General features: G+C 55.4%; 4 protein-coding genes across 4 annotated transcripts; all 4 read right to left on the bottom strand.

Annotated features, from left to right (window-relative positions):
* Positions 1 to 1,616: 1,616 nt before the first annotated feature.
* On the bottom strand, positions 1,617 to 8,557 carry GLRG_08783 (uncharacterized protein; the record flags this gene model as incomplete). The annotated part of the gene is made up of 4 exons (XM_008099333.1): positions 1,617 to 7,636; positions 7,691 to 7,775; positions 7,835 to 8,369; positions 8,511 to 8,557. The coding sequence occupies 4 exons, from the start codon at positions 8,555 to 8,557 to the stop codon at positions 1,617 to 1,619; spliced, it is 6,687 nt and encodes a 2,228-aa protein (XP_008097524.1).
* A 3,945-nt stretch (positions 8,558 to 12,502) lies between these two features.
* Positions 12,503 to 14,349, bottom strand: GLRG_08782 (spermine/spermidine synthase; the record flags this gene model as incomplete). The annotated part of the gene is made up of 3 exons (XM_008099332.1): positions 12,503 to 12,907; positions 12,965 to 13,268; positions 13,322 to 14,349. 3 exons carry the CDS (start codon positions 14,347 to 14,349, stop codon positions 12,503 to 12,505), a joined length of 1,737 nt encoding a protein of 578 aa, XP_008097523.1.
* A 991-nt stretch (positions 14,350 to 15,340) lies between these two features.
* Positions 15,341 to 16,758, bottom strand: GLRG_08781 (mandelate racemase/muconate lactonizing enzyme domain-containing protein; the record flags this gene model as incomplete). Its single annotated transcript, XM_008099331.1, has 2 exons — positions 15,341 to 16,497; positions 16,596 to 16,758. The coding sequence occupies 2 exons, from the start codon at positions 16,756 to 16,758 to the stop codon at positions 15,341 to 15,343; spliced, it is 1,320 nt and encodes a 439-aa protein (XP_008097522.1).
* Positions 16,759 to 18,142: 1,384 nt separating this feature from the next.
* Positions 18,143 to 19,108, bottom strand: GLRG_08780 (uncharacterized protein; the record flags this gene model as incomplete). The annotated part of the gene is made up of 1 exon (XM_008099330.1): positions 18,143 to 19,108. The coding sequence occupies one exon, from the start codon at positions 19,106 to 19,108 to the stop codon at positions 18,143 to 18,145; it is 966 nt and encodes a 321-aa protein (XP_008097521.1).
* Between the last annotated feature and the right edge of the window lie 2,215 nt (positions 19,109 to 21,323).

Here is a 21,323-nt window from a genome sequence, read left to right as displayed (position 1 = left end):
CAGCTCGCCAGGCGAACCTGAGTGCCCAGGCAAATTTGACCGTCGGGCACCGGACAGCCATCGTATGGTGACGAAACGGGAGGACGACGATACGGGCATGCGAATGAGGGAAGGAAGGAAATGATGAGGAATGCAATCGATAAACCACATACGATGCTCGCCCATGTTGCCATGATGAGGGTCACGAGCCAACCCAAAAGGTCTACCGCGCGGGGGCCTTGTTTTCGTATTTTGATTCTTCTCGGCCGGTTCAGCTTCTGGTATTGTACAAATGGTTGGACGAACAGGAAAAGCAAAAAAAGCCTGAATCAGGCCGTCGGGCGTCTCGCTGCTCGGATCACGGACTCGCTACCTCGTCAATATGATTCGCACGGGTTTCCAATCGGCCGTGTTGTTCCTTTTCGCATGGCGGCATTTTTCCTCGCCACTTCCGATGTTTCATGATCATGAGGCGGACGGACGGGCATATACATACATGTTCACGCTCCATCGCGGCACCATTAGATTGGATGGGGCAAATGTTCATTTCTTCGCACGAAGGACAGTCTTGCCCGGATAGAGGATTTCAATTTTTTTTATTTTTTTTTTTGCGCATTCGCATCTCGAGGACGGGAACTTCCTCGTTATATCCTTCTCTTCGGCGAGAGAGGGATGTTTATGGACTATCACGCTACGGCTAAAATAATACATTGGTCTTGGGCAAAACGGAAATGGCATTGCGGGTTGGGGTTTCTTTTCATGAGCTTGCTTCCAGAAAGGGAGGTTGGTCACATCAGGGCTTACGGGTAGCATGGAGGACGGTAACAGATGGCACGTGGGGATCGTACATAGTCTGATGAATACACACATTACTTTGGTACCTCCCAAACTCGCTGTGGCCGACCACCTTGAAAAAGGCACATGAAATGCAACTTGGGGGGCCCAAGGTATCCAGCGGGGGCACTACTACTTTCAGGCACGATATGTTGAAGGGGCTGGTCTTCAACATGCATGTTCTTCCACGATATTCACTTCAACCTTCATCTCGCCCCCGAAGGGCTGCGCATCCCGGTTTACTCAGTAATATAAGGTTCGATCATCGCTTGTGCGACGGAGTGGCTGTATATAGAGTTCACAATCCCACATTCTCTTCATTTGTCGATTTCACACTCCTGATTACGGTAATGCACATGGAAACAGAGACTACAAAATCCGTGTTTTTTTTTCTACGTCCTAACGCGGGCTAACAAGTAAATGGTTGGCTCTACTGGGAAAAGAGCTCTCTCATTAAATAGATTGTGTGTGAATGCTGTTCCCGCTAATTATAGTAGCAGAGGACTTGCAACAACAGTCTGAATAAGTAACAGGAGGGTATCCAGGAGAATTTGGGGACCTTATAGGAAGAATACAAGTAGCAAAAAAGCAAGGACAATATGAAAACAGTTGACACTGTTGAGTGTGTGTTTGTGTGTGTGTGTGTAAGATGAATCCGAACCCCTCGCTATGTTGAGACCTTCCCTATTCGTACATCGTCATCATCGCTTATCTCTCCTACCCTGCTTGATCTACCTGGTATGCCTCAAAGTTTCATCTGCCGAATCATCCGGGAAACTTACAGCCTCCCCGGCTCGCCGCGTTTAATACCGGAAGACGACCTTGGAGACTGACGACTTGGCCGCATCCTCGAGCCAATCGCGCCCGTTACCGCGGGGCGTCAAGCGTCGGAGTTCGGCGCCGTAGAAACGGTTCCACATCATTTGGCCGTTGAAGCTGACGAGCTCCGAGGGCGACGAAGCGGACACGTCGGCCTTGGCACGCCTGACACGCAAACGGCGGGCCTCGGTGTCTTCGGCCTTCATGGGCGCGGTGTCATGCGCGTGCAGACGGGGCTTGGTCGGCGGTATCCACATGATACCGGTGTCCTGTGGGATTTTCACCACCGGAGCAGACCAGAGAGGAACGACGTGGGATGCTGAAATTGGGTTGGTGAGTTCTTCAGGCATGGAAAAGGAGGATTCTCCGGTAAGGACCAGTGACGGGCTGAAGAAGACTGGGTTGGCGATGGCGGGATCGCTGATCGCAGTTGTTTGGACGGAACCTGCGAAGGCGGGATGCGACTTGGCGGCATCGAAGGAGGAGGATTCTCCGGTAGGTGTTAGTGACGGGTTGAAGAAGACTGGGTTGGCGATGGCGGGATCGCTGATCGCAGTTGTTTGGACGGAACCTGCGAAGGCGGGGTGGGACTTGGCGGCATCGAAGGAGGCGGCAATGGCTTGGTTCAGTGCCAAGGCCCATTGCGCGGGAGTGGCCTCGACCCGAACAAGGCGCGGGGACGGGGTGGTCCGGACAGCCTCGTTGAGCGCGGCCTCCCACTCCGCGGGCGTGGCCTTGGTGCGGCGGAAAGGTTCCGGCCGCGGCGCTGCCTGAGCCGGGGGGGACAGCTTGGTCTTGAAGGAATCCCACCAAGTAGCCTTCTTAACGGGGACATCAGGCAAAGGTTCGAAGTCAGACACGGCCTCCTCATCGTCGGATCTCGTTGATGCGGTATCCAAAGATGGTGTCGAGCGGCCCAGTGAGGCCACCTCCAAAGGTGAGCCGGGCCTGACAGTGGAAAAGGACATCCAGTTCTCGACCCGAGTCACAACAGGAGTAGGGGACCAAAGACTTGTTGACGTGAGCTGTGGCAGCTCCTCAGATGTCACTCTGGCACCCGAAGGCATGCCAAGGCCAACAGGCTCGGCCGACGTTGTCCTGAAGCAGGCACGCTTATGGCTGGTATTGAACAGACCGGTGGACTCGGTATAGACGGCGGGAGCCTGGGCAGCCCACAGCGTCCTGGCAGCCCGTTGCTGCGGCTTGGTCCACATCAGACCGGTCGTCTTTGACGCTGTCTTCTTTGCTAGCGGGGCCCAGAGAGTGGTGCTGTGGATGACGGCAGGCTCTGGAACACGTTCACGAACACGCGGGGCAGCTTCCAGCTTCTCAACGTAGCTTTCCCATGTGCGAGCGTCAGGTTGCGGGAGACCTACAGCCTTACGGGAATGGGTAGCGGCAGGCTGAGCCGCCCACAGTGTCCTGGCAGCCTGCTGATGCGGCTTAGTCCACATCAGACCGGTCGTCTTTGACGCTGCCTTCTTTGCTGGCGAGGTCCAGAGAGCAGTGGAGTGGATGACAGCAGGCTCCGGGACACGTTCACGAACGCGCGGGGCAGCTTCCAGCTTCTCAACGTAGCTTTCCCATGTGCGAGCGTCAGGTTGCGGAAGACCTACAGCCTTACGGGAGTAGGTAATAGCAGGCCGAGCCCACAGCGTCCTAGCAGTCTGTTGCTGGGGGTTATTCCACATTGAACCGGTCGTCTTTGACGTTGTCTTCGTTGCTGGCAAGGTCCAGAGAGCGGTGCTGTGGATGACAGCATGCTCCAGGACACACTCGCGGACGCGCGGGGCGGCTTCCAGCTTCTCGACGTAGCTTTCCCATGTGCGAGCGTCAGGTTGCGGGAGACCTGGGACCTTGCGGGCGGTAGGGAAGCTCTTTGGCCTGGGGGTCCAGAGGAGGGAGATTGGTTCCGGTGCGGCGGGCGTGGCCGCGGCAGCGATAGTGATGACCATGCTGTCGTGCTTTGTGTCCTCGTCTGCCACGGAGGTTTCCTCGGAGTCGTCGTACTCGGACTGCGAGCGCGGGGAAGAGTGCTCCTCCTCGACGAATGAGTCAGGTCGGTAGTATGCTGGCTGGGGGAGCAGGCTGTTCTTGGAAGGCACCTGGTCAGACTGCAAGAGGCTGGCGATCTCCCAGAGGGTTGTCTCGTCGAAGCCGTCGTCGCTGTCGTTGTCGAGTTCAATGTCAGAAACTTGGTCGTCGCCCTCCTCCTCGTCGTCGTAATCGTCAAAGAAGGACGAAGAGTACTCTGCAGACTCGAGTTGCTGTGCGCGAGCTTCCAATGCGGCACGAATTGCTGATCCACCAGTTGACATAGTACCAGGCATAGCCATCAACATATGACTGGGCCGCGGCTGGACTGTCGCAGTGTCCGACTTCTCGCCCCAGGGAAACTGGAAGATGCCGAGGGTGCCACGCTTGTCGGGAAGCGGCTGCGGGCTCTCGAGGATGTCGGGTAGGAGAGTGACGCGTCTGTTTCGCCTTGGCGGTCGCTGTGTGACGGGACGCGGCTGGGGCTTGGGAGGTTCAGGGACCCAAGAGGCACGCCATAATCCGGAGGTGGGCCGCAGCTTTTTAGCAGCGGTGTGGTCAGGCTGCCAGAGTCTCGAGCTTGAGATATTGAGGGGTTCGAAGACCTTGCGCGTCGCAGGGCGGACGGATAAGCCGGGCAGGGAGTGGCCATCGCCGCTCGGGACAGACGACTTAGTCGCGACATGATGGTGTGCCGGGGCCCAAAGCAGGGACGGTTGCTCGCGCTCAAAATAAACTGGCGAGTCGGGGCTCCAGAGGCCTTCCGGTGGTGTAGCTCGCTCGCTCGGCCTGAGCCTCGCGAGTATCTGAGCGTCTTCGGGGTCGGACTCATCGGTGTCCGGTGGGGTAGGACTGCCCAGCTGCAACGCCGTGGCGCTCAAGGGTACCTTTGAGACAGACAAGAAATTGAGGTTTCGCTTTGCCAATAGTTCGGATGCGTTCTCCATATATTCTATCTGGGCATCTGCCAGCCGCTGTTGCCAGAGGCTAGTGCGGTTGTCGCTCGAGTTGGACTGGGATGAGATGGACGAAGCGCTTCTTGGGTCCTCGTCAGATGACTTGCTGATGGCCCTCATCTGAGAGCGGCGCGCGGCTTGGCGTTCCAACGATATGTCGTTGCGCTGGGGAATCACTTGAGGCACAACGTCGATGCTGGGGACGGCTGGCGAGTTAGCCATAGCAAGCTCGCTCTGCGAGTTGCGGACCGAACTTGTTCCAACCGTGGAAAGCGAGTTGCGGCTGAGGCCGTGCTGCATCTCGTGCCACTGGTCCTCCTGCTGCCCCATCTCGGCCTCCAAGGACTCGAGCAGACGAATCCTCTGCCCTTCGCTCTCATACGAGTCCCTATTGGGCTCCTCTAGTTTCTTAAGCTGCGCCTGGATCATCTCGTACGCATGCTGCGGCGACTCCAAGGGGGAAGGCTCAGCGGCGTGCATCACAATCGCTATTTTCTTGACGGGAGACCGCAATTGAAGAGGCATCGGCGGGGGCTGTCTGCGCGACTTTACTTTTTCCTTGCGCTCAGTGAAGGTGATGCTCTCATCACCAATGCGGCGATGCCAGCGAGCACGCTGGTCAGCGACGCTCCCGTCCGGGAGATCGGCAGGGTTTTGGCGTGCCGGAGCAACCTCGGTCAGGTCTATATCATGTTCCATGGATGCGTCGAGCATAATCGTCATGACCTCCTTGCCATCATTTTGACTAATCATAGATAGGTCTCGAGGGTTTCGCTCGTCGCGTGGCTGAATCCACGTGGGCTTGGGCATATGCGTAACATCTTGGATGTTGACCGCAGCCACCGGCGAATGGATTGATCCCCAATTCGTCGTCGTTTCCTCGTCGCGAGTTCTCGCAGTCCTTACCTCACTGAACTCAGAAACGCTGGGGTTACGGACCGGAATGACCGGTGATGATCGCCGGTTGGCTCCGTCATACGACGGCTTGGCCCGGGCACCATCGTTCGCTGGGAGGGCGGGGATCCAAGACTCGTGCTCGTCGGGCCTGCCAGTAATGACCGACGTGTCGACACTGAACTTGGACGTGAAGCGAGGTGGTACATCCGGGAGGACTTCTGCTTCTTCCTCCCCCATCTCCAGAATGCTGCGAGTACGGACGGAAGTCTTGGTCGAGCGATCAGACTGCTTCGACTGATCGTGATTGCTTTTGGAATCCAACGCATCCGTTTCCTCAGTAGCATTGTCGCCTGTTAGCATGTAAGACGACGGAACAAGAGGCATCTCTGGAATCGACGTTCTAGGTTGGCCGTTCGCATCAGTGCTGCTACCAAGAGCTACGGGAAAGAAGAGGTCCATCTTCTCGTCAAAGGTCATGCTCCTGGTGTCGTTGGGCAGCGCTCGTACTGGTTGGCCACCGGCGCTCTTGGGCGGCGGTGGGAGAGGCGGCAGCTGAGTAGGACTTCCGGGATTCGACATCAAAATGGACTTTCTGCCGATGATGGAGCCGCCTGACTTGCTCCTCTTGTGATTAGGAGAGTTCTCGGCAGGGAAAATTGGACGATCCTTGCCCTGCTGTCGGGGGATGGGGCGAGGTCGATGGACAACGGAATTCGAGGATTTCAGCGGTGGAGCGGGAGACTGCAGCAACAGAGACGTCTTGGCGGCCTGATTCGTAGCACCTTGGATGATATTCTGCACAGCTGTGGGATCGTTGTACTGAATGTTGTTGACAAACATGACCGTCTGCTCTTCGGGACCAGAAGGTTCCTTGGCCACGGGTTTCATTGTCATCGCTCTCGGGTTAGATGGCAGACCGCCGGTTGGCCGCCGTTGCAGAGGAGCAACTGATGGTGTCTTTGGAGATGCCGGCCTCTGCCTGGACGGCCGAATCGTTGGGTCGACCACGGTCTGGATAGGCCAAGTGGATGGGAGGTCCGGCTTCTTCGGTGACATCAAACGAGCAGCGCTCTTGGGCGGAGGGACCAAGGCCGTTGGAGGCGACGTGGTTTGGACAGAGGACGCGGTAGACTTCTGGCTCGCGGACCGATCAAGCGCGGTTTGACTCAGGGACGTCTCTACAGTACGTTGGCTCGCAGATCGCCCAACATTCTCGAAGGAATTCAGGGGTTGTTCCGGTCGCGAGGAGCGAGGCAGAGAGTTGCTGGACTCTGGAATCGGCTGCTGGGGTGTAGCCGGTCTTGTCTCCCGGCCTTGTTGGTTGTCCTCGGGCAACTGTCTGGGAGACCTACGTCTTATCTCTTCGACCCCCGGGGATAGCTGAGCAGATGAAGTCGTTGCCGGAGGATTCGACATCAGTCCCGCGGATCTAAGCTGAGGAGGCTCCGCCGGAGGTGAAACCGATCCCACTTCCTTCCGCTTCCCACTCTGAGCTCGCCTGAGGGCCTCGTCTGGAGTGATAGCGGGGGGGTCGGGAGCGGGGCGATGGGCGTTGAAAGTGCTGGAGTTTCGGTTCAACGTCAGTCCGTTACCCCTTCTTTCCCTGTCATTCTTTGCAGCAGTGGCGAGATCAATTGTAGCGATCTTGCTGAGGGGGTTCTTTTCGCCGGTTTCCTGGAGAATTGGATTAGAGATCGCGTTCCTCAAGTTCGAGGTGGACCCAGCCCTGTCAAAGATGCTCCTCTTGTTCGAGAGGCTAGGCTTAACGTCGATTCTCCGGCTTTCTCTGATAGGAGCGGTCTGTGAACGGGTCGGTGGGAACAGCTGGCCCTGGACAGGAACTCCGCCGACCCCGATGCTGGCCTGTCCCGGGATGGATCCGGCAATGGTAGGTAGAGCGCCACCAGCACCTGCCATGAAGTCACTCGGCTGGTTGAACGTTGTTATAGTGGCCATCGCGCCGGCCTTCAAGTCCTCGTATCGCGAGGGCGGATAATCGGTGTCGGAGGTCGAGAGATCTCTGCTAGAGCTAATGTTACGCGGTGACTGGGCATCTGGGTGAACAGCTTGCTTTTGGCGGGCAGGAAGCAAAGCTGCAAAGTTACTCGTGAGGATAGCTACTAAGCGTTAGCCAAAAAAGAGATGCAGCAAAGCCCAAATTGCCTACGTACTAAGGAGGATCGACAGGCCAGTGGCAGGGAGAGCAGTTCTGAAAAGCAACTCCGTGTCAATACCCAGAAGCAGCGGGACGCTCGTCTACGGTTGGGACATATGGTCAGTATTCTGCAGCATCAAGATTACGACGTATTACTCACCCCAGTCCAAAGCCCGAAGCCCACAATCGTCCACATGACGGCGCTTTTACTCTGTACGGGCGTGATGCCGATCGAGCTGGCCCTGAACGCAAGCATGGCGACTATGACGAAGTCGATAGCCATCACAGCGGCTCCCATAGCCAAGAGATTGTTCCTAGCTACACAGACAGTGGCGAGCTGTGCCTTTTGGAACGCAACAAAGACGCCACCCATAACGAATCGCACACCGAGGACCGTTTGGTAGGCCACTGCGCCAGCAGGCGCGCTGGCTTTGGCGTTGATGGCCCATAACAAGAACTGTTCGATGGCGAATCGCGCTAGTTGATCGAAGACGGAGTTGAAAATTACGACGACTTGGCAACCGGAAGTCGAGCTCGGATCGAGGGTAAGGCCGATAAAGTCGATTTGAGCCCATAGGGCGGATGATACAAGGAATGTGATGAGGACCAGCCTCAGGCCGTCCCGAAATATGTTTGAGCCATGGCCCTTTAGTAAAGGAAAGACGAAGGGCGTCGCGGCCTGGATGACGATCCCACTATTTTGCTATCAGTTAGCGAAGTCGTTCCCCTCTCATCTCATGCTTCCCCGACCGACTCTTCCTCCATCTCCCCCCATGTGCCCCAGACTCCCAACTATTCCCAAATTGAACGAGGACGTCAAGAGGGCGGCGACTGACAAGTTAAGGGCCGCAATTAAGGCTTGGACGATTCCTGGAATGAACATTTTGTTTGTCGAGGCCGCGGACCGGCCGGGTAGAATCGAAGGAAACCCAGTCAATGGGGGTGGGGGAGGATGCTGGAAGACTAAAATCTTAGGAAAGAAAAGAAATCATGATGAGAATGCTCTCGCACTATGGTAGCATTCGACAATCAAGCAGAAAAGAACGTAACAGGACAGATACCCCACGAAATGGCGGATAGGATGGTATGAAGGACAGTTGATTGGAGTTTCGATGGGTAAAGCGAGTTGGGCGACAGTTCTCTCGATCCTCCTCGGGGACGCAGGAGAGTGGAGAAAGAGAGAGACGAGCACACAAACAAGGACGGAAGAGAAGTACGGCAGGTAGAGTGCTCGGCAGACGGCGATAGGGAAACGATGTGCGTTTGCAGCAAGCGGCCTCTGGCGGCAAGACACGACGGGAGAGGTGCTGATCTTGCGGCTGCGTCTGCGTCTGCGTCTGGGTCGATTGATAATCCTGGAGGAGGCGTCACATCAGGTACAGGAGGCTCACGGAAAGGGGGGGAAGTACAACAGCAGAAGGCCCCCTTGTTCTCGCCGCTCGTCGCCTACACAAGGTTATTCTCGATACGGTAACCCGGCTCAGCCAGATGTCACCTTGACAGGGAGCTCTAGGCCAATCCCATCTGTCCAAAACGGGAAATACGTAGTCGGTGTGGGAGTCCCTGGTTCCTGAAAACCAGAGGCCAAGAGAGAGCGGAAGAGAGAAAGAGACGAAATGAGCAGCTCAAACCGGTAGAGGACAGGGTGCTGTGTGAGATCTCTCGATACATCGTTCATGCCGGTAAGAACCAGGGTCTTTATTGGGTCCACATGAAGCCAACAGGGGTAGAGAACCTTGTTCTATCCACCTCGATGCCGTGGCGTGCATCGACTCCTGTTTCAGTGACGAAACCCACGATGTTCGGGGTGGAGGGGTCCAGGGTCGTCGCCAGAGGCTCCATCCATCAGTCAGTTTTTAGTCTGCTTTTTTTTTTCTTCTTCTTCTTTTTTCCCGTCTTGTCTCATACACTAGCTTTACACCTTCGTGCACTTGGGATTATGTAATGTGACACCCTGTGTCGGTCGGGGGGGGGGGGGGGGGGGGGAAGCAATCATCGGACCTTCTGTGGAATGTGGGGTCTGTCTACGCCCAGATTTGAAAGGATGGACTTGGGCTGGGCGGCTAGAAATAACATCCCAGACGGCATATTCAAGATTATTGTACTCCGTACTTCGCTGTCATCTCCTGACAAAACAGGTCGATGGGCCGCCGAGGTGCAACCTTGAGACTAACCAACCCACCGACTTGCAACACGAAAGGAAGAGGGAGAGGTTGCTTCGACGCCTACTTGACTACCTACCTCCACAGAACTGCCCAGAGATGGACACCCTCGAGCAATTGGTAACAGCAAAAAGGGCGATGTGGCAGCACCGTTTGTCACTTGCCCAAAGTCTGAAGCTGATGCCGGCTCCCACAGGAGGGTTTGGATAAGAAGGTATTGACATGCAGCTACCTCCCCACTCGCATCAGACAAAGTCGAGTACCTAGGCGAGGTAGAGCAACTGCCAATTGGACAACATTGAACTGAGGATTGGCTTGCTAGACTCGGCGGCTGCTCCTCGGCTTTTGAGGGCGCATTCTCCTGGTTCATCCTACGGATCGAAACAAACGTAATCCAACGCCCCGACTCCCGAGGCAGTGCCCAGTCTGCCTCTACTGGAGTCGCCATGACGAAGGGTAACAGCTAAGGTAGAACCAGCTAAAGATGACAGAATCAGATGGCGGGCACAGGGAAGAAGCTGGTGGCGGCAGGAGTTGCTCTACAACCGCTCAGACTTGGTACAGAAGAGGGTGCCGCCGGTTCTGTACTTATTTCAGCAATTTGGTCAGACCAAGAAGTTTGTTCCCGAGATTTCTCAGGGGCTTCGGTGGTCTTGGCACGTCTTTTTTTGTAGGTGGTGGGGAAACGCTGACGAGGGCTTCCCTGTGACGGCGGGACAGCGGCCACGAGGAGAACCGAACGGACAGACAACTTTCTTTCTCCCTTTTCTGCCTCTTCGATTCGCGCCTAATTGCGTACGGATACGCACAAATATAATGGTTTGCATGGTACATCGTAGTTCACGTAGCAACTCGGACCCCGACCCGCGTTTATTCTGCAACGCCCATCAGCACTGATCCAGACCCTGACTCTGATCTTTCTCATCCAACGTCTGCTGGGGACACAGACTGCTTTATTTTAGAAGCTTTGACCGTACAGTTGTCTTGCGTTTCGGCTACAACCGAGTCCGGCCAGAGATTGGGGCTTAATCATTGGCTTCCTCCCCCCTCCAATCATTGTCACGTCGCGACTCTTGGACTCTGCCTTTATTTCGCTTCTACCGCCTCTGCATGCCTATACTTTGTTTCCTAACTTCCCTTTTAACCGGGTCCCTTGGGTGTGTCGCCTCGCTCGGTTATCGTCCGTCGAGGAACTCTTCTCTTGCAGTCGCTGGTTTCCACCTCACAAGACGACGCAGGTGCCGGGTGTGGGCGGCTTGTTAGCTGTAGCTGCCTCTTCTTCTGTCCTATGACGGCTTGTCTCCTACGGCCGCCTCGGCTTCAGAAGGAGCGTATGTGATGTGGCCAAGAAGTATCAAGACGGGTCCGATGGTCTCGCTGCCTGATCGACACGACGGTGAAGCTCGCCTGTGCCTTTATAGGTCGACGTCCTTTTTTCTCTTGCCAACCGAGCCTGTACTGTCTGATGGGCCGTTTGGGGACGGACTTGATCGGCGTCGGTAGTTACTGCCTATCTACCCCGTCCGATAAGCCGCCGACCTAGTATTACTTACCGAGTGGTTGAGTGTACACTCCGAGAAGATGTCAGCTATGTTGGTGCATTGATCAGCCCTGCACAAGGTCTAGAAACTGTCGGTGGAATGGCACATTAACGGGCTCTGAGCGATCGGCATGGCATGGCACCGGGTATATGATTAGCCTTTCGCCGACTCTTCTAGGTCACTGATAGCCCGAGGTGAGGAGGCAAGGCATCCGGGTTTGAACACCCCTTTATACCCCATCGTACACGGTAGTTCCGCTCCGCATTCGGCCTCTGATTTTCGTTGTAAAGCCAATGTGGTAGAGCAGGTGCTGGACGAACACCCTCAAGTAGATATCAGCGGCAGTTGGATGAATGGGATGACTGGCTAGACCTACTCAATCCCGTCAAGCGTGCTCTATGCCGCTTGCGGTTCTGAGCCTTCCCAGTTGGCTCAAAGCCGCACCTCTTTCCATGTCGGAACCAGACTCGAAGCTACATTCCAATACGGCTACCCGACCCCGTTCTCCAATGAGTCAACTCTACGGGCGCGGGGGCCGTGATATGCGTATCTGGTCCCATCACCATCACCCTAGTGTCGACGCTTGAGCCGCCGGGGATATAGGTATATAATTGCCCTTCAGAAACAAAGAGAGAGATTGTGATGTTGCTGCGATGCTGTGAGTCCCTCAATGTTTTCCTGTGAACTTGCCATCATGCCACACACCCAACAATACGGCACCGTCAACCGGTATAGCCCCCGTGATCATTACGCACTCTAAGCGATGAGCGAATACATCCTCGACTTCTCCTTGCAAGGCTACGCCTCCCCTCGCAGCATGAACACCTTGTGCCGATATTCATCCGAGACCCCAGCCCCCCCCCGTCTGCGTCGCAGCATCTAACCTCGACGGCCTAGTTTTGTCCTGACGACGGGCGAGTAGAACCAGGGGGTGAGTTGTATAACCAGAGGCTCCTGGACTCTTAAATTTGTAGCCGCGAGCGGAAAAGCCATTTCTGGTCCTTTGTGGATATCACAGTGTATTTACAATCCTGGAGTATGTACAGAGGCATTCTCCTCCCAACGACGTCGCTTTCTATACGATCGATATTCACAGCACCTCTTCCCAGTGCAAAGCACATGACTTTACCACATCTCCCAAATCTTGTCTGGCAAGACGACCCGCATGACCTCCCAGTGACCCAATGCGCTCTTCTCGTGCCACTTGGTCAGCTGCTCGGTGTTGTTGTTCGTGAGAATGCCAAAGTCGCCTTCCAGGAAATGCTTGTCGAAAACCTCGTGATAGGGCATTAAGAAGGCGCGGCGGGTACGGCTAGCGAGGAAATCATCTTCAACGGGAGCTCGGAATTTGAGCTTGCCGCTCGTCTTCTTGCAAAATATGACCATGTTGGTGAAGTCCTGGCCATCCTCGGCGATCTTCTCCTTAGTGGGGTGCTCCGACTCGCGGAAGATACGGCACGAAGGGAACACCTGTTTGATGGTGTCGACAATGAGCTTCGGAGCCGGGTGGAGGAAATCGCCGGCGTAATTCTGAATTTATTGGTCAACTAAGGCTTGCGTGGGAGAAAAGGAACTGGCAAGACTCACAATGGCAATGGCGCCGTCGGGCTTAAGGAGCGAGTTGAGGCCTTGAAGGAACTCGAGTGTGAAGAGGGGAACGGGCTCGGCGCCTCCGGTGAAGACGTCGTGGACAATATAGTCGAATCTGGCATCCGGGTCATCGGCAAGCTTGCGCGTGTAGCCCACTGCATCCGCAATGATGGGGGTGTGGTTCGACGGCAGCTGGAAGTACTTGGAGGCAAACTCATGCACAGCGGGGTCAATCTCAACAATTGTCGTGTCGACGCCGTGAGCGACGAGAGCAGCTGGGGTAGTGCCGATGCCGAGACCACTTATCGACAATTAGCCCCTGGCCTACAAGGTTCGTATAGATCTACAACTTACATGTTGAGGGCCTTTGCCTCATTGTCGGGCACAGCATTTGCAGTCTTGACAAGCCGGACAGCCTCCAGCATGACGAACACGCCGTAGATTGGCTCCGCAACTCGGGGCCCTTTGTGGATAACCCACTCGCCACCAAGGAGGGAGTGGTCGCATCGCATGACCCTGTAGCCGTGTTCTTTGCTCTCGAGAACGGAGACGTATCCGGTTAGAGACTCCTTGCGGTCCAGCAGGGTCCAGTTGTTAGCTTGCAGAGTGCTGTTGAGCGAAGCGGACGCCATGGGAGTTAGGGCATGCGTGTTCAGCACAGCCGTGTGCAAGGCGGCCGGAATGGCGAGGAGCAGCAGCTTGGAAGGCGCGTAGATGGAGTATGCGGCAGCGAGCAGCGCCTCGAGGCCGACTCTGGTCTGGAAGAAGGAGCTGCCGACATACGTCTGGAGGTATTCTCCTGACAGCTTCTCCATGAACTTGAAGAGCCCCCATGATCCCAAGCCAGGGCCCGCATCAGCGACGAACTTTGGTAGTTTCGAGAGGTCGGCCTTCTCCAGCTCATTTGCCACGCAGCTCACTGAGACTACAATGAGGGGGAACAAGGTGACGCTTTCTGTGAGCAAGGGGCCCCAATACGCCGTGAGCACACCACTCGTCAGATACAGGTAGAACTGAATAGTCGGGACCCAGAAGGCTACTACAGGAAGCAGCTTGGCCGGGTTGAAGGGCAGTGAGCGGTTCAGGAACATATTGCCGGCCCAACCAAAGAAGCAGGCAGCCATGACGAGCTTAGCATGGTAAATGGACGACGGGATGGAGCCGTAAACAGGCGAGAGGGCCAACTGAGAGACGTTGCTGTAGACGGCGGCAAGGGCGAGTAGAATGGCCGACTTGAGGTAGGCCGAGGCCTGCTGCTGGAGAAATCGACCCCTATTCTCGCCCTTGGCCTTGGCTGCCAGGCTCTTCAGCTCCTTTTCGAACCTCTCGGGCGTGAATCCCTCAGGGGTGGCATCCACCTTGAATGTTGGCTTTGGTGGCATCGCGGGCGACAGAATTGGTGACGTCGGGCGAGATTTGGAGGATTCGTGAGTGAAACAAATGAGATGCGTGCGAGTGGGGGGTGGTTGTGAGTGACTGAATATACAGATATAAATGAGGGTATGGATGACGAGCGCGTCCGGGCCCTTTGCAGAAGCTGGGGAGAGAACAAAAGATGATACAGCAGGCGAACAACAGCCAGGCTAGCGTTGCATATCCGGTGGTACCCAACAGCCCGCTGTTGAAGCTATTTCTTTCTCTTGAAGTAGGTAGGTAGGTAGGTAGTAGGTATAGGTATGAAAGGGCGAGAGCTGAGACTCGAAATCAGGGACAGGTCGTGTGTTGTGACTTGTCTGCTAGCCCTTTTGCTGCGTTTTGAAACGTCTCCTCAGCTCATCCTTCAATTATTGCTGGCCGCCAAAAAATCCCCGGGTCTTTGTGGCGTGAGCTTTGAGCTTGGTATGGCTGAGATGTGGCGGTGCAGTCGCACTCTCGGTTAAATTACTGCGCGGCCGGCCATCTTCCTTCCGCATCTAGCTGGGTAGGTAGGTAGGTAGGTACAGGATCAGCTGACGTCTCGTCTAGATAATAACGTCTGTTGTCATTCTTTCGCTATCGCGACGGGGTATTTGGTCCAAACTATGCAAGATGTCATCTTTGCCTTTCGGAATGGCTTCCGTAGCCAACCCCCTCCCCCCTTTTCGCAACTGCAACAAGACAACAAAACCAACCGCTAAAAAGGGATGCGTCACAGAACCAAAGCTGTGCCATACAGGATGCCATCGTTGCCCTGCGGGATGGCTCTCTTTTCGGCCAAACCCCCTCGATTACTCTTTCTACTTTGCCCAAGTAATGCAGTCCGCCCTACCCATGCATGAGGATAGCCAATGTCCCTGACAATACAGGATGTCATCGTTTCCCTGCAGACAAGCATCCATGCCTTTGCTTGGGCCCGGGAAGCCACGATACGATATGCGTGATTGCAGCTCCCCTTTAGATCTTCTCTCCCTCGATAATAGGCTTGGCCTCATCGCTGGTCCACCAGCTGACGCCGGACTTGCCGGGGTAACTGAACTTGTCCATGCTGTCAGCTTTCATCTCAACACTATAGCCAGGTTCCGTAGGGGTCTGATAATATCCGTCTTTGATGATGGAGGGGTTGAGGAAGTGTTCGTGGAGGTGGTCGACATATTCCAGAACAGAGCGCTTGCCGCTGACGACAATGTAGTCGATGGTGCTCAGGTGCTGGGTGTACTCGGGGAGACCGACACCACCCGAGTGAGGCACGATGGGGACGTTGTACTTTTTGGCCATCAGTAAGACGGCGAGGACCTCGTTGACACCGCCCATGCGGCATGCGTCGATCTGGCAGATGTCGATGGCTCCTGACATGAGCAGCTGCTTGAAAACGACACGGTTTTGGCACATCTCGCCGGTGGCCACGCCGATGCCGTAGGGCTTCAGTGCTTCACGGATGGCCTTGTGGCCGAGGATGTCATCGGGGGAGGTGGGCTCCTCGATGAACCAGGGCTTGAACTCCTTGAGCTCCTTCATGTACTCAATGGCTTCGGGTACAGACCAGACCTGGTTGGCGTCAACCATGAGGATGTTGCCGCTGTCGTAGCCAATGACCTCGCGTGCAATGCTCAAACGTCTCTTGTCCTGCTCGACACTGCTGCCAACCTTGAGCTTGAAGTGACGATAACCCTTGCCGAGGGTCTCCTGTAGCAGGCCCTTCATCTTGTCCTCGCCGTACCCGAGCCAGCCGGCACTGGTGGTGTAAGCTGGGACGGCGCGGCTGTTCTCGGCGTCCTTGATGCGCTGGGCCTTGGTAGGCTCTTGTTCTTTGAGGAGTTTGATGGCCTCCTGGGGGGTGATGGCGTCGGTGATGTAGCGGAAGTCGATACAGGCAACAAACTCTTCGGGGCTCATGTCGGCAACAATGCGCCAGACGGGCTTGCCGAGGACCTTGGCCCACAGGTCCCAAATGGCGTTGACAACGGAGCCGAGAGCCAGGTGGATGACGCCCTTTTCAGGGCCGATCCACCTCAGTTGGCTGTCATTGACGAGATACCTCCAGGTCTTGCCCCAATTTGAGACAAGATCCGACAACTTCTTGCCCTTTACTCTCTCGACGAGGTAATCAATTGCTTTACAGACGATATCGTTTCCGCGGCCGATGGTGAAGGTCTACAGAACAACACGTATTAGCGGTTATGTGCAAGACTGAATATGAAGAATGAAAAACATGCCATGCCGTGCCCAGCAAACTTGGAGTCGGTCTCGAGAATGCAGTAGGCGGCGGAGTAATCGCCGGCAGCGTTCATGGCATCAGAGCCAGTCTTGTCTAGCGAAGTGGGAAAGCGCACGTCGCGCGTCTGCCACCCCGTGATGGTAATGTCGAGACTCATGATGAAGAGAATGAAGGGGGAAAACCAGATTGAACGAAGTAAAGGAATGGAGGAACAATATTTCAAAAGAAATTGAATACCGAGGGTATCTTCAAGAGGGACGAAGAGGGGACGATGCGGGATAATGGGTCACTAGAAAGAGGCAGATGAGGCTTTATAGTGTCCGACGATGTATATCCTTCCCCCACCTTTGCCAATAGCGGCATGGCCTGGCCAGCGACATGCCACAACGCTTGACGTTTCCATCTGTTGCTTGATCCCCAGTCTGGAGCTGGGCCGGAGGGGCAGTAGAGGTGGGAGAGGTGGGGGACATGGGACGATGAGGGGCATGCGCCCGAAAGGGTCCCTTTTGGTGGAGAATTGCTCCAGACAGGAGACAATCCGGCCTAAAGACCGAGTGCCAGCGCTGGGGGTTAACCTAGCTGAGCGGGAGCCGGCTACGGACCCTCTGCTACAAGGCCTATGATTGATGGAGAAATTCTTCCATCACAACGTCTAGCTCGGCCTCCACTCCGCCAAACCTGCAGAGTTGGAGTTTTTGACGATGCAATGCGAGAGAACGAGGAAGTGGTTGAGCGCTTGCTACACACAGTCAGTCTACATGTGAGATGTGGCTATGAGAGTCTCAGTAGCAAGCAGATAACATCCCACTTAGGCATGCGCGTTGCAACACTCCAGGAAGGGTCTATGGAACGGCTGCGGCCTGCTTCCCGTCGTCAAGGGGACGTATATTACTCGCATGTGCAGGGGACATGGCACAATGGCACGGATCAAACATGAGCTCGTTAGGATCAATATGTCGTAAAAGTAGGGTATTATATACCTGGCATCATCTCCTCCAAATCATCTCTTCAAGGCGACAAGCTCCTGGCCCGTCGATCATACATACGTGGTAGACGATATTCTCTATAGGGACCATGTACACTTGTCTCCCAAATATAATGATCTGCTTCGAGGTCACGGTTTGCGAGAAGCTTGGGAGTGGACATGCGTTCTGGCTTGTGGCTTATTGTTACTATATCTAGCTCTTGTCCGCAAGAATGTCATTCAGAGTTACGGCTACGGTGCCCGACGAAGATCCGCCCGGTTCAGACTAGCCGGGAAGAAGCCTGATGATGAACAAAATCACCCGATCATGGATGAAGCAATGCGATGGCGGATACCGTTGGAACCGAGTTGTTCTTACTGCACCGGAAGCCAAAGCAGGGGCTGTAAAGGTGAGAAGTACGGAAATCAAGATAGGAGCTTTACGCAGCGATGCTCAACGCCAATGAGCAGGTCCGTAAACAGCTTCTGCGAACTTCTAGTAGAGCCAGTGAGACCCAGCATACTGGACAACATCTCTACAGCAACAAGCAGTTTGTCCTTGTTCTCATGAGTGAGCTTATCGCCATGAAAGTATCACGCACCTACATGGCACCTGTTCGCTATCCATTGCTTGGACAACATGCTCTTGAGACGGCTGGTTGACGCTTGGTGTGAGATGGGGGTTTAGACGCTTGCGAGCGGATTCGAGCAGCTCGACGACTTCCCCGAGGCCGCCAGACCGTGCCACTTGCTCGACCGGGACCTCAAAGTACCGACGGGCCCCCCTCTGGAATAACACCGCCCGGCCGCATGAGTCGGTGTGGTAAGATGCCAGGTAATCCTCCAAAACCGTGTCGTTTTCGGACGAGGTGGCCCAAGAACGATCAGCCGGGGCTGGCCACGGCTTCTCGGCGTCGTGCAAATGGACTGGATCGACGACGACGTAGAGAGTGCGAAGGGCACGGGAGCCCCACAGGGTGAGCAGGCCGTTGAGGGCTTCCGAGTAGTAGAAAGCACTACGGCCGTCCGATGCGCTAGTTCGATTTGGGCCGGGCCAGGCGAGGGCCAGCAGTCGCAAGGGAGTTGGCAGCTGGAGACGGAATACACTGCTCGTGCTAATCAGACGGCACGGCCACTGCCACCCGGTGTCAAGAATGAGCAGATCGTTGGCGGCGTCGATTTCCGTGTGGTAGGGAACAGAGGGATCCTGACCTCGGAGAAGAAAAGGACGGAAAGGCTTGATGGAGCTGTAAGCACGAGTTGCGACGGCGAAGGAGCGACGACAGGTGACAAGCATGCCAGATAGAGTGGCCATGACGCAGTCGCGATCGGCAAGATCGGGGTGGGCATCGGGTGGAAGGCGGTAGAGAAGAACTCTGTCTTTTACATTATAACTGTCGATTGAGCCGTCGAGGGCGCGACCCATTGGTTGGCGGACGAGTCTCGCATGGAACGCCGTGGGAGCGGGCGGGGGGATGGCAGCCTCCCAAACCTTGTCCTGTAGCTCCAAAGGGAGGTGCAGAAAACAAGTGAAGTCAAGCATGGCAGATGAGGCAATGCGATATGTCGAGAGCGACATCGTCGCCCGCCGACCCTGACCGAGGCGGAGAAGTCGGCATAGAGCGTGGAGAACAAGGCACGGACGGGCAAGGTGTTGTTGAACCCCCGGAGTCCGGCCGGGGATATATGACAGAGGGCGGCAGTGCAGTGAGATAGGGATACAGGATGTTGGTGTCAATCAACGTTTGTGATGACGACAACCAGGGTGGGTGACTGAAGAATCGGAATGAAGAAAAGAGAAGTGAGTCAGCCAGCCAGCCAGAGGGAGGGTCTAATGATGACATCAGCCAATCGTGTCCTTTCCGCCATTCCTGGCAAAGCCCACTAGACCTAGCTACAGGTACTAGGTAGGTACCTGTATGTACGATGTACAGTGCTATGCACTCGCTGTATCCGTACAGCCCCCCCCATTTGGCCCCGCTGCACACCCAAAACACAGCCAGGAAATGCCGTGCTCTACCACCTACACTACCTAGAAAATTAGAAAACGGACCATCGCGGGGGAGAGCGGGGCATGCTGGATCGCCGGAATATCGACGGGAACGGGCATTAACAAGTGACAATCATGCCCGAAAGACAATGGCAATAGGCGATACCTTGGGGCAACGTTTCCCACAACCGTTCTTCACATTGGGGCTGATATACGCGTCTATGGCAGATGGAAACCTAATCGCAGATGCTTCCAATTCCACCACCTTGGCCACTCTTCCAAACCAACCCGTAGATTGCATCCTTGGGGGGGGGAGAGCCCGAGTCGACATTGGAGATGCGACCCTTGTTCACCACCATAACCGCCCGCCAATACATCCCTGACCGGGTCTGAGCCTCGACCGCCGTCCTCCACCCCGCTTCGCTTTTTTTCCTTTTCTCAAGCGGGCGACGACGATGATGACGTGAGGTGCAAGGATGCACTCGGTTTCTTATCCTGCCCACCCATGCATTTGTCTGCTTTCTGGACCACGATGCTAGACTACCCACCTAGGTAGGTAGTTGGCATGTTAGTTTACAAGCACGTTCATGTACCTACCCTTACTCATGGTCGACGACACCAACACTCTGCCCATGTGCGCAGAGGAAAACCCATACAATCACATCCCTGCTGAGTCCGACGGCTTCTCTGCATCGAGCCACCCGTTATGCGCTGTCCACCTCACATCACTCTGAACTTATCCAGCCTTGACCTGGCTCCCACTCGCGATTGAACTAATTACCACCTATAGTACGCCGCAGGAAAACGAGGTATCTCTAGCTACCTACCCTACCCGAGGAACATGCCTACGTACCTCATCCCGGCATGCCCTCCAATGACTGCATCTCCTCGAGAGTCAAATCCTGTTTCGAGCCCAGTCCTCTTGACCTTCTCACGACTCGATCTTTGTAGTTTGGTTTTAAACTATTTACATGCACATGTCCTGCTGTCCGTACGTGTGTATGCCCGCCCTGACTCTCGTTTGCCCTTCTCTCAGAGTATATCATCCCTCCCTCTTGCTATCCCCTAACGCCCGCAAGCGAATCTGTACACACATGGAGCGAGGCATTCCTGTCTGTACCTTTTTGACTCTTCATCCGTGGTCATCATTTGCTTGCCCGACAGAATCGCGAGTCACACCAGCGAAGCTTAATCAACACATATACGCCACATGTAAAACCCCGACGTGTTTATTTGCTGCCTTGTAGCGACTGCGCACCTCATAAAAGCTTGACACCATAGGTATCGGCCTGCTCTCGATTTCCGTCGATTTAATCTCCCCATACTGTCAACCTTAGGGACATGGATCCTTCACGCGGGCCTTCGCCGCTATCGCCAGCCGCCAGCCCAGACAAGCCCCTAGAGCCTTCACATCGCCTGCGACGCAAGTTACAGAAAACATTTCCCAAACAGAGGTTCCTATCCATCCGACGTCCCGCACCTATCGACTCGTCCGTGCCAAACAAACCTAATACTGGGGTGGCAGTGGCTGCCCAGCAAGCCGGAACAGTCGGCCAACCTTTATTGCGCCTGTCACCAGACCTCAGCGATGCCAAATGGCAACAATACCTAGGAGAAAGCAACGCAGTGCAAGATACTACGAGCACACCTAGAACGCCCGACAAACCCACAAAGGTTTCCTTCGACACGTCCGGCTCGACCCTCGTTCCAGAGTTCTCTCACCTTGCCGTCACCAGCGCAGCACGTCGGCCCTCTCTCGACAGCTCAC

Source organism: Colletotrichum graminicola (assembly GCF_000149035.1).
Source record: "Colletotrichum graminicola M1.001 genomic scaffold supercont1.41, whole genome shotgun sequence".
Classification (NCBI taxonomy): domain Eukaryota; kingdom Fungi; phylum Ascomycota; class Sordariomycetes; order Glomerellales; family Glomerellaceae; genus Colletotrichum; species Colletotrichum graminicola.
Note: the sequence above shows the minus strand (reverse complement) of the source record. Positions and strands in the feature narration are given on the sequence as shown.